The sequence below is a fragment of the Bacillus rossius genome, chromosome 12 (genome assembly GCF_032445375.1).
Source record: "Bacillus rossius redtenbacheri isolate Brsri chromosome 12, Brsri_v3, whole genome shotgun sequence".
NCBI lineage: Eukaryota > Metazoa > Arthropoda > Insecta > Phasmatodea > Bacillidae > Bacillus > Bacillus rossius.
Genome location: NC_086339.1, coordinates 3,280,636 through 3,293,229, shown reverse-complemented (window position 1 = coordinate 3,293,229; position 12,594 = coordinate 3,280,636). Strand labels below are relative to the sequence as shown.

The 12,594-nt window shown below is 35.4% G+C and overlaps 2 protein-coding genes across 3 annotated transcripts in view; both read right to left on the bottom strand.

The window, feature by feature from the left end:
* The window catches only part of LOC134537381 (uncharacterized), an 843,397-nt gene that overhangs the window by 170,552 nt on the left and 660,251 nt on the right, over positions 1–12,594 (bottom strand). The gene's annotated exons all lie outside the window — the stretch shown is intronic.
* Positions 893–9,710, bottom strand: LOC134537371 (uncharacterized). Of its 2 annotated transcripts, none has more exons than XM_063377729.1 (5): positions 9,606–9,710; positions 7,877–8,025; positions 5,304–5,401; positions 3,177–3,269; positions 893–1,658 (listed from the first exon to the last, which is right to left on the bottom strand). In XM_063377729.1, the coding sequence occupies exons 1-5, from the start codon at positions 9,699–9,701 to the stop codon at positions 1,522–1,524; spliced, it is 573 nt and encodes a 190-aa protein (XP_063233799.1). In that variant the 5' UTR covers positions 9,702–9,710; the 3' UTR covers positions 893–1,521. The 2 variants fall into 2 exon arrangements, with proteins under 2 accessions (XP_063233799.1, XP_063233800.1); XM_063377730.1 differs by having other exon boundaries at positions 3,177–3,263.

Below are 12,594 nucleotides of genomic sequence, written 5' to 3'. Positions count from 1 at the left end.
TTTATTCATTGTGATTGAAAAAAAACACAATTAATGTTTTTTTTTAATATAATACAATTGCATATATTACAAAAACTACATATAATTACACATATTACTATCAAAAAATAATTTAATTTGTTGGATATATATATATATATATATCAAATTTAATTTTCTACGTGGTACTGTCTGTAATTTAGAATTAACAGAATATGATTGACGAGTATTTGTATATTTGAATTAATCTAAATAACTGTAATAAAAAAAAATATACATTGTCTTTTCAAGGGGGGAAATACTGTCTCTAATTCTTTCATCTGAAATTTGAATAACAAGATAACTAAAAATATCTGCAACAATATAGACCAATTTTTTTGAACCACAATTAAATCATACTGCAGTGTTACATCATCACTACAAGCCATCTGAAAGATAAAGTTAACTTTGACCATTGATTACGTTGTTTTTGTTCAAAATTAATAAGTATAACCATTTGGATAATATATTTTTGTAAATTAATATACCATTATTGAAAACGTCGTATATTGTTCATTAAGACAAAAAATATATAACATAGATAATGTGCTAATAAATCATAACGGACAATAGAAAAAAAAATAAAAAAATAGACAAATAATGTTTATAGTTTCATTTGACAATAGTTTAAAATCACGACTTAAAAAAAAAAACACTTCCAATGTAATTTCCCGTGTGAAATTTAAAAAAACAAAGGAAACAACTAGTTTTCAGAAGCAATAAACACGCAATACTGAGTGCACACCATGTAGATGAAGTGTTAATCGTGGATGTGCCAGACACACGGAGGTCCCTCAGTTAGCAGCCTTCCTCATGCAGTCCAGTAAGAATAATTTGTTATAATTTTTTTTCATATTTCAGGTTAGATGTAAAATTTTTCTTTTTATAAGTTATTGTGAACGTAATTCTCCGGGTTTGTTTTTTTTTTTTTAATTTTTAAATGCATAAGTTTATTTTTGAAGTTTTTTTTTTTTTTTGCTGGCTTCTTTGTGTGGGAAGACGTGCTGACGTAATTCTCCTTCGTTTTTCTCTCCACGACCGAGGCTTTGTTTCACACGCCTAGCTAGCTAGGAAAAAATAGCTGCGTCGTGGGAACAGAAGTAAGCATTTCGTGGAAGTTTTTGTTGCCATGCGGCGTGATTGGCTGAGCATTACGTCAGCGAGCCCAGGACACTGCCCGCACAAAGGGAAGGAAGGCTGTAAAGTCAGGCTCCGGGTATAACTTTTTTTTTAATATGCATTTAATTTTTATTTTTCTGTTGCGCGGAATATAGTGTGATTTTTACGTGAAACGAAAAAAAAAAAAACAGGCATATACATCGAACATTGCGTATAAATTTCTTCGTGACCTGCTACCAACCTGTATGTACACTCATCACCTAGTTCTGAGCTAGCCGGAGGTGGTGAGTGGTAACAGGGTGTCTAGGTCTCCTAGGTGCAGGGATTCCTGGTCCAAGGAGCAGTAGAGGCGCCTCCTAGGAGCGGGCGGGTGGACTAGGTCTCCTAGGAGCGGGGACTACTGGTCCACGGACAGGTCTGCTGGTCCACAGAGCGATAGTGGCCGCGCGGAAGGAGCTTGTAGGCCGAGGAGAGGTGTGGACCTCTCGGCGACTTCCTCCGCGACAGGACCGCCGTGTATTCTGCCGGCAGGAGTCGACAAGTCAGCCACAAACACCAGGCAACACTCAAGCCCAGCAGCTAGGAAAAAAATTGGTTGTCTGTAAAGTCGGTTTACGGACGATAGTTTAACTTGACGACGTCATAACAAAACATTGATGTAATGATTGCATACTTTTATGAATAAAATTGAATCATTTTTATTTTAATAATAAAATAACAAATACTTTAAATCATACTAGTAATCAGATTTTTAAAATGCAAGAATAATTAACCTTTATTTCCGAAATTGTTGTTGTAATAAGCAATGAAAACCACATTAACTTTTCACTTCACTTTATAAACAGTCGGCGAAACAGTTCACGTGTAGATGACTTGTAATTAATTTTAAAAACTGGCCTTTAGCTATAAAGTTTAAATATAATTATGAACAAGTTTTGATATAAATAACTGCAATCAAATATATATCATCAATATTATATGAATCACCATAATTTTTTAGTCAATTGTAACATAACCTATTATTGCTGCACTCGCCGACAGCGTAATGGAACAATGAGCGTAACGGGACACGGCGTAACGGATAAATGTGCGTAATGGGACACTTTTTCGTGTTTTTTGTTTCCTAGTGGTTGAAAGCTGAACTGAAATTACCATTCAACACATTTGCACTACTGGTTATGGATATATCCTTGTTGTAGGATAAATGAATGTGATTAGTATAAAAAACTCTGCTGCTAGCAGAAAAAATGTTGCAAAATGCGAGAAACTGTAAAAATATAACAATGTTGCATTAGTTTTAAATAATATCACAAAAAATAAAGTAAAGTATGGAGTTATAAAATGACTTTATAATTTAATTTTTAAGGCTAAACGTTTTTTATTAGCCAAATAATTTAAATTTCCGTTATAATATTTTTTTAAAATTTTATTGGAGCTATAACTACCTTAATAATGGTAATATAAGCCAAAATATAAACAAAAAATAAATAAATCTTCTACATCTTCTAAATGCAGATTTTCCCCTAAAATTATGGAAGAAACCTATAAGAGTAACTTTTAAACTCTATATTCAACTTTGATTGGACCAAAACATAGGGGGAAAAAAAACTTTCAGCTTGAAATCAAGCACAATACCTCGAGACACTTGTTAGGAAAAATTTACCTGGAGCTCATCCTTGTTTGTTGTTGAAGTTACTAAGCATGAATTTGTAATGACTTCCTCGTGATAATACATTACTATAAAATATCAAGAATAAAATTGATTTGTGGAAACAATGTAGTGATATGAAAATTTTGAAACTTCGTTCTCTCTGGAAGTCCTGTTCATTATTTACGTTTGTATTGTTTTAAAGCTCACTTGGGATTCCCCTCTGCTGTGTCATGGCAATCGGCCAGTGTGTTGTTTTTTTTATTTTTTTCCCCAGCGTGATTCAAGGCACTAAGCTGCGACGTGTTGTGTCGTGAAGCGGGACTTGAACCCACGACTCGAGGGCCGCGAGGCACGCTGACAACCGTAGCTCCGGAGTGGGGGGACTCACCTATGACCTCTTCCGCGTCGATCCCGACGTAGCAGAGCCAGACCACCGCGTAGTTGTCGTAGTCCGTGTCCACGACGTAGTAGCGCGCTGTAACTGACCACACCTCCTCTGAGAACTTCACGAGACGGTTGAACATCCAGTCACCGCAAACAAACACAGGGCGAGTTAGGATTCGAGGAACAGTCCTCGGCTGCAGGTTCGTTGCGTATAAATAAAGGCTGAGCTAAAATGGTCTATACACTTTCAGAAAAAAAGGGCAACCAGAATGATGTGTTTAATGTCAGAAGGCCTAGTCACAAAATTTTTTAACGTGACAACGTCTAATAAATCGATGAACGCCGGCTGCACGCACGAAAAAGTGTTCCGTAATGCACATTGTCCCGTTACGCTCATTGTAAGCTTGCGCCGCATCTATCTCTCTTCCACTCGATTCGAACAACCATCCATTTGAATGTTTTCAAGGCACATTAACCTTGAAACACTCCCATTCATTTCCTACCATCGTCCTATCCTTAACATAATAACTCAGATTGGAAGAAGTTAAATAGCAAACATGTATAAAACTTAGATTAAAAATAATCTGTTCGTTAAAGTAATAAACATATCTGAATTAATGAGTGCAAATAAAAGTAAATTTATCAATTGAATTGTAGATTTCATTTCACTCCTTCTTTGTATCCATAGAAAATAGTGAAAATTAAATAAAAATGACTCAATTTTATTCATAAAAGTATGCAATCATGTCATCAATGTTTTGTTATGACGTTGTCACGTTAAACTATCGTCCGTAAACCGACTGTACAGACAGTTCACCTCCACTTGGCTCTACGGGAACACGGCACACACATCTCTCTGGGAGATGACTCGGATAGCAGGTGTCGACGATGCGACCTTGATCACTGGACTTTGTGGCACCTCTACCGCAATCTTTGCTGGAGGTGGGCAGCGAATCACAGCGGCAGTTGAGTCCATTATCGCGGGCGCAATGCACAAAGTGCGGGGCGAGTTTCAATACCACCTCAATGTTTGCCGCAGAACTCTGGGAACACATATTGAGTGACTGTAGCATTTAAAAAAAGAAAACTTTCGAAGATCTACTGACTGAAAGAAGTTTCAAGTCATTCAACTCATTTGTGATCACACTGTAATTTGAAAAAGTATTAAGACTTTGTGTTCTACGTTTAGCATCTGGATAACATTGAATTGAACTAATTTCTACAACATTTGTAAAATGATTTCATTGAAATATTTGGGGATAACACCTTTATATTCCATAAATGTTTTCTGACGATTAATTGATTCCAAATATTTTTAAGAAATAATTTTATGAGCAACAAGTGTTGTGGTGGTTTTAGAAACTTGTTCAGTTGAACATTTACCAAGGAATGAGTGTTCTATCTTAAATTAATGCAACAAAAATGTTGTTTGGCTTCAACTGTGAAGTTCTTAGGGAGCATTTTAGACCTTAATACTTATATATGTTTTCAACTTATTTTTTAATGATGATCCTGTAACATAAGTTTGTATATTGAATTCTCACTCAGCCTGTATACCAAATTCTTTCATACTTGCATTTCAAATAATTTTTAGTTATAAAAATGCCATAAATCTGCGTATTACAGTGAAATATATTTGAATTCTAAAATTTAACATTACAATGGTTACAACTAGTGCTAGGAAAACATTCTATTATATATTTCTTTACTTTACATTAACATAACAGAGCTTATTGAAATAAAGCGTATCTATATTAAAATAAATAAATGATAAAGTTATACATTCACATTGGTCAATTTGCTTTCAAATTGATTGAGATAAATATATACTGGGCTGCCATAGTAAATGATGAGTATTAATGGAGTAGGCAAAATGAAGGTTAATTTATTTGAAAAATTACATTTTTAGTCTAAAATATTAATTTTATGAAAAAAATATTATATAAAACCTATTAGTTTAATGACTCCGTCAAAAACACTGAATAAAAATGTGTAGTATGAAACAATTTGTTGTTCCACTGATAATTCTACATTCGTAACGAATAGCACTGAATTCGACGCGAACATTTCCGATACTTTAAATGACGTACACTCAAACTTAAGTTCTTTACATACTTCATGTTATACTTACAACCATTGAACTCGCTGAATAATATGTCATATTTTCCATCGTTGTGATTGGTCTTCATTTTCTTCAGGCTAAGGCGTGTCTCATCATAGCTTCTGGAACTGGCAAGAGAAAATACAGCAACTCACTTATACCCATATAATGATGTGGTTTATTTCAATTATTTTAGTACTGTTTATGTATAATTTATGTAAACTTCCTTAGTTAGTTATAAGAAACTGCAGTAGAATTCACAAAAATACAAAGAACACATGTACCAATAATATTGTTTATGATAGTGCAAGAAGTAAACCAAGAAAAAATAATGCATGCTTCTTTTGTAAATTTCAAGCACCCCTCCCCCTTTTTTTTTGGTAATAGTACTTTTCATCAAAAATTGTTTTAGCCAAATGTTTTTAGATAATGTCGAGGAGTTTTACAATAAACTATAAAATTAAAAATTAAATAAAGTAATTACTATTTTTAACCCTGTTATTTCCACCACTTGCAGTAACGGTTTGTTAAATGAAATTTACTTTGGACAAAAATTTTCAACAATATTAAAAAAGTTAAACATAAATAAACATTAATTATAAAGAGTACATGGTATGGAACTTTTATTTATTTTATCTTTTCAACCCAAGATTTTTCAACCTCTTTCAGTAATGTTTTGTATTATCAAAAATTGTTTCAGACTAAAGCTTTAGATAAAAATTATAAGATTCACAAACAAAATGAACGGATTTGATGGTATGCCTACTAAGATAATTTTTTTCCTTCGTATTTTAACCCATCTTTATCCACGCCTTGCAAAAATGGTTGGTTGTAACAAAAAACTATTTCAGACAAAAGTTTTGATTATATTTAAAATGTTTGAACGGATTTGATAGTGTGCCTACTAAGGGAGTTATGGATTTTTTGTCGTTCAACCCCTGTTCATTCCACCCCTTGCAGATGGTTGGTCGAATAAATAATTATTTCAGACGAATGTTGTAGATAACAATTTAAGGTTTTACAATAAAACAAAACTGATGTATAGTGTATATGCTATGGATATTATAATTTTTTTAACTCTACCCCTTAATATTTTCAACCCCGTTGCAACAATGGCTCGTCCTATCAAAAATATTTTTAGACAAAAGTTTTGGATAAAAATTACAAGATTTGCACACTATTCGAATGGATTTGATAGTTTACCTACTAAGGAAGTTATTAATTTTTGTTTTAATTCCACCCCCATTTATTTCAACCTCTTTGTGCAATGGTTCGTCTAATAAAATTAGTTTCAGACAAAAGTTTTAGATAAAAATTATAACACTTACAAACAATTATAAACGAATTTAACTGCTACAATAGATAGTATTTCTTGGAAATCTACCTAAAAATTAGTGGAATTTTAGACTTAATGAGATTTAATTTGAATCTCTAGTTATTTAAAACTTAAAGGATAGGAGGGAATTAGGGTTTGCTTTAATGTAGTTGATTTATTATATATTAATAATATTACTCTAATAATACAGCTCATCGAACTAATTCACAATAATAATAATTGTGCTAGTTTCATCATAAGAGTTAAAAATGCTACCGATACATTTTTTTAAATATGTTAATTGATTATTAACTTATAATCCTATTTTAAGATATTGTAACTAACAAATATTTTACCAAGCGAGACAGAGAAACAAGCACCACCTATTTTTTTTTAACCTCTGTGTCATAAGTCACATGCTCTAACCATTACACTTCCGAGGCTCTAAAGAAATAACTGATTGAAAAACGTGTTATCAAAGTAGCAATGCCATACATTTTTTTCTTATCGTTTTAAATGGATTCTGGACGTCACGAATGTAGATTTAATTTTTCTGGCGGTGATATTTACATCATCAACCATCATTAAACTCATCGTCTTCCCCATCCATTGTACTCGTTCTACAATCGATATGTAAATATATATGTCTGTTTAGCACTTTAAAATGTAACCACACATAAAAAAACACTAAACTAATTTAAAACACTTAACAGTTTGCTTCAGCACTTCATAAAAGATTTGTATAAGTTTAAAAATACTAGGTTCAAAAGAATCAACCATTTTCTACACTGCGATCAGAACAAGAAATTGCTTGAGACATGTCTGCAGTGGTCTTGGCAAAGACGGTCTTTTTCGTGTTCTTAAGCACGGTCTCAGCGACTATGAAACATGCTTCTATAATGGTGTTCTCAAGCAACGACTATGATAAAGTAGAATGCCCTCTCAGAAATAAGATATTATGGGACTATCATAAGATGGTCCTCATCAAGACCGTCTTTTTTGCGATCACTTAAGACAATCTTAAGCAACGTCTTTGGCACACAAACTTTTAAATAAGAACGCATATGAGAATTTCATGACGAAGGAAATGCTCAAGACATAAATATGAATAGTACTCTAGTTGGGGGATAATAAAGACAAAATGATATAGACCTTTTTGTCATGGTACAAATTTCTGTCTGGTACCCATGAGTTTCGGTGTGATTTTAAAGACGTTTCACGTCAGAATATGATGATACTAGAAGACTAAACAGAGCCGCTGTGACCAGAAACCACCAAGACCACTCACGTAGAGTTATAGGTGAGCGTCCTGGCCTGCAGGTCGGAGTCAGTCTCTGGACCAGGGATGCTGATGATACTGTGCTTGCACTTGGCTCTCCCGCCAGCTCCCGCCAAAGGGTTGTCAGACTCCTTGATGATGTTCCACAGCCCTGTGAACTACACGCAGAGCAGGACTTGTCACCGCTGTGATTCACTGTGTTCTGTTCTCTACCGCTGCCAACAACACCGTTCTCTGAAGAGGTAAAGGCGAAAAGGCATACTTCACTCAACATTTCAACTAATGTACCTACATTGAACCAAACAATTTATGAATCAAGTCAGTGAATTTATTCATATTTAAAAAAACTCACATTTGTTTGGCAACTTATTGTTCTTCAGAGTAACTACACCCCAGAAATACATTTTTTTTAAATTTTAAGAATTTATGGATTGTATAACAGATTAAGATAAACAGTTTTAGGTGCGATGACAATTGGTGTTGATTTTATCTTCTAATATGTTAAAGAGTATGCTCGCTTGAAAAAAAATAATTACACATCAATCAATAAGATTAAAAAAACTGATTTTAAAACAAAACCGAAAAATTAATGTGTAATTTTATAATGTTCTGCAAAATCCACGACATTTATTTTGACAGATCTGTTTATAAACAAGCCACTCAATTGAAGGACTAAATTGTGTGTATGTTGTTAAGTTAATATAGCAATAGTACAAAGAACACAAGAATATCGTTTAAGATTTCATAACTTAAAGTAGGTATTGGGTTAGTTACGTATTTAGAACAAAACACACCCTAAATACCAACGAAAATTTGTTTATTATCTATCACACATCCAATTAAAAATATTTCATCCCAGTACCCCCATTTAATTATTTGGTTTTGTTTACTAAAGAGTGTTAACACCTTGTTCCCTTTCGATCACGAGACACTTGCAATGATTATCAGGAAAATACTTCATCAACATGAATGCATAAAAATATATTTTGTTTTCCTATATCAAAAATACCAAAAACATTTAACGACGCAAACCAAAATTTACCAATAGACAATTTTACAAAATGGTCATCACAATAACATAAACCCCCTTCCCATTTTAATGAACTTTTTTTTGTGGCGCAGAACTCCTCCGATCCCCCTACTTAGTTCATAAATGTGGTAAATGGTTTGTAAACGTAATAAAGGAGACAGATACGTATGTTACAAACTGAGAACCTGGTTAGTCGGATCACGGATAACCAAGGTTCTGCTGATGTGTAAACACTCACACATACACACACAAGAATGGCTCTAACGGTTGTTGTTGATGTATTTGTAAGGCGCACGGGCAAAGCCCGGCCTGGCCTCTCCTCCTCCTCCTCCTCCTCCTATAACTGAACCCGCGAGGGTGTACTATGAGCACTACTTTGTTCTTATCAACCAAGCATGCGATGGATGGTACATGCTTGTTTGATTTGGCCTTTGTTGGTCGCTTTCGCCTGGTTGAATGGTGTTAACACACCATTCTGTTGGCCTTATCCAGAATAACTTATCCATCTGGTTAAACCGCCGTGCCTGCAGCCCGGATAAGCTTTGTCAGTACATATTAAAACATGTTTACATTCCCTCTTTGCGGCCTCGCATAAAAACAACGGCGGTGGTTGTTAAAAAATAAACTTTGCTGGTCGAACCGTGCGGAATCACCTCGCACGTCCCCGCGACAGGACGTGTAAGGCGCGCAGTGGCGGCCTCGACTCACCCTCTCCGCGTCCAGCCTTGCGAGCGCCTCGTGGTGGGGGCAGCGCGCCGCGACGCCCGTCAGCAGCGCCGCCGCCAGCCAGGCGCCCGGCGTCATGGCGCTCGAGTGACTGCCTCCTCCGCCGCCGCCTCCGCCGCCTCCAAAAACCGCCTCCTCCGCCGCCCACTCTGTCCGCGCCCGCACACACACGGGGAGCCTTCTTCTCACAGACGAGAGGGCCACACGCCCGATCCTGCATCTTCGGTTTTTTTTTTTTTTTGGTTCATTGTAAAAGGTTAGGTTAGCTACATTATAAATACTTCTAAACATTGTGGACGGTTGATTTTCCTCATGTCATTTGTCTTAATGGCTTTTGATGAGTGGAAACGACCAACTTTTGTACCTTCCAAATAGTTCATTAGCACATTGTGTAATTAGTGCTGATCATTCTAATACCAAACAATTCGAAAATGAACTGAAGAACTCTTTGAAAGATTTTTCAATCCCAGTACAGAAGAAAAATTTTTAAATCAAGAAACGACTAAGATTACTGAATGTGAAGACGCAACACATGAACTTAGCTCCCAATAAAAGTCTTAAATAAGAAAATTGTCTGAAAATTTCCGAAATACACCATACTTCTTTCAGTGACACGGTTAAAAAAACAGCAAAGCAACACTTAGCAGTAATGAGCCCAACACATTATCAAATACTGATGATACGCCAATGAAAATACTTCTTACGGCCAAGCTTCGTAAATAGTAGCAAAAACGGAGCCAATGGCAATTTGTAAGAAGGATATATTTAAAAAAAAGGGGGGGGGGGGGTTTGTCTGCAAAGTCGGTTTACGGACGATAATTTTACGTGATAACGTCATCAGAAAACATTGATGAAAAATTGCATACTTTACAATTTTCAAATATTATTTACAGTTTTTGCACATTTAATTTAAATAATTTGTTTAAATATAATCACGAACAATAAGTTAAAAAAAGCCCGCCTTAACCTGTTTGACATTATAGAAGATTTTCTCGCACGGTGGTTGGCCGGTTCTTGCACGCTCGGCTCAGGCGGAACGTGACAATTTTTCGTGCGTGCAGCCGGAGTTCATCGATTTATAAGACGTTATCACGTCAAAAAAAATTATCTTTGCGGGACTTCCTTCTTCAGCTCAACGAACATGTTTTTTTTGGGACCTCGTTGACTTTATTAAAAGTAGTAAAGTAAACCACAAAAAGCGCGAGTTCCTGGGAAAAGACGAAAAGGAAAATTTTCGTCAGCGATACAGTTACTTCCACGTAAAGGCGACTGCAGTGTTGCAGTTCCCCCCCCCCCCCCCAGCCACGGGGTGGCTCACGTGAGGTGTGGCTGAGCTGGTCTCCCCTCGCAAGCCGCTTACAGCGGGGCCTGCGCTATCTGCCTCGCCGGCAGTTTGCTCAGGGATCGGCTACCGGCGATAAGGTCTGTCCGCGCGGGCGCTGCGGCGGCACAGTCGCCCCTACCGACACCACCTGGTCGCACTCTACACCTTGTTTTACAAGGATAGCCCTTGGAAACTACTCAGTTGCCAATGATATCACTTGTAAAACCGCAAGGCAGAAGCTTTGTGCTGTTTGAAACTTGAATCATCAAAACATTCAATTTTCTCTCTCTCTTTTTTTTTTTGCAAATAATTAGTCAACCATTGTGTCTACATGCATCGTTTCTGTGCTTGTATATTAAAGTTAACTTCTAACTTTTCCACTTTCCCAATATTTAGCTCAAAATGTGACCCAAAACTCAATTTTTTTTTTTTTAAGAAAAAAAAGACCAATCTTTTAAGTGCTGTATCTTGGGAACTGCGGTTCAGCTCAAATTGTGAAGAATGTAGTCTACTTTAAAAACTGTAGGAATGAGTTTTTTCGTTACCACATTAAGTGTTCAAAATTACAAGTGAAAAACAAAAATTAAAATGGAACAATTTTGGCTGTTTTTTGCAAATATCTCAAAACGCATCAGGCATTTTTTTTGTATCTCCAGATTCGGATTCAGCACCCAAAAAAAAAACTAGGGAACGATAATAAAACCGACTACTGGATTTTTATTTTTCAACGAGAGGCCGTTTTTTGATACCGTTTTCCTAGGTTACAAGTGATATAGATGTAAACTTGGTTTCCGAGGATTTTCCTTGTAAAGAGTACAAAACATTTTTTAGTGTATCAGCGAGTTGCTTTTGCACAGAAGTCGAACATGCAGAGCCAAGGGCCAGAGGCAGCAGTACAACTGAGAATTTCTTAAATGTTATTAAATGTTGATAATATATGTAATTAAAATTAGTTAGGAAAGCTTGTATTTGAGTTTTCAAAATAGCCCTCGCACCTATAATAATAGACAATTTTTAAAAACTTTGATTACAAGTTAGAATTTAATAAGCATATAAAATGCTTCAAATCTATAGCACCTTTGCTCCTGGTAAATGGTTATGAGTGAGTATTTTATAAAATGAATAAAATAAATTTAAGAAACCTTTAAAAAAAAGCGCTGCATTGTTTTTAACATCCCTGAGTTAACATCTTCGAAGCATCTTGTAAAACAGGTTTGAGAACGTTCACTGGTGGGATATTTTTTTTAAAATCTTAGTAAGTTCATCACTCTATGTTACTTACCAAATAAATGCATATTATATTTTAAGTCAATTTAGTGAATTTATCTTCTTTTTTTTTCCAGTTTAATATTGCATCGTTGTATCTTCCAAAGCGCAGTCTTTAATGTACGGCAAAAATAACCCAAAGAGCTACCATCACTTTCGTCATCTTCTTAGTTGCAGATTTAATAAAGTACTTAAATAACTATGCCCGTATTTAAAATATATATATATATATCTTCTCTTAAGCAATGCAGTATGCCAAAATCTCAGTCATATTTTTGGCGTATCATTTCCAACAGGCTGCGACCTCTTGGGTGATCTTGCAGCCGTTATCTGCCGGTGCGAGAAGTAATTGGTATCGTGTGCGTCACATTGACGTCAATG

Bases quoted from the DNA above. Each gene is read 5' to 3' on its own strand.
- LOC134537371 (XM_063377729.1), bottom strand. From the start codon at position 9,701: ATGACGCCGGGCGCCTGGCTGGCGGCGGCGCTGCTGACGGGCGTCGCG. The intron at 5,402-7,876 runs GTGAGTGGTCTT...TTCTCTTGCCAG, and splicing joins ACGCTCACCTATAACTCTAC to TTCCAGAAGCTATGATGAGA. The intron at 1,659-3,176 runs GTGAGTCCCCCC...TCCTGCCGGCAG, and splicing joins CGACGCGGAAGAGGTCATAG to AATACACGGCGGTCCTGTCG.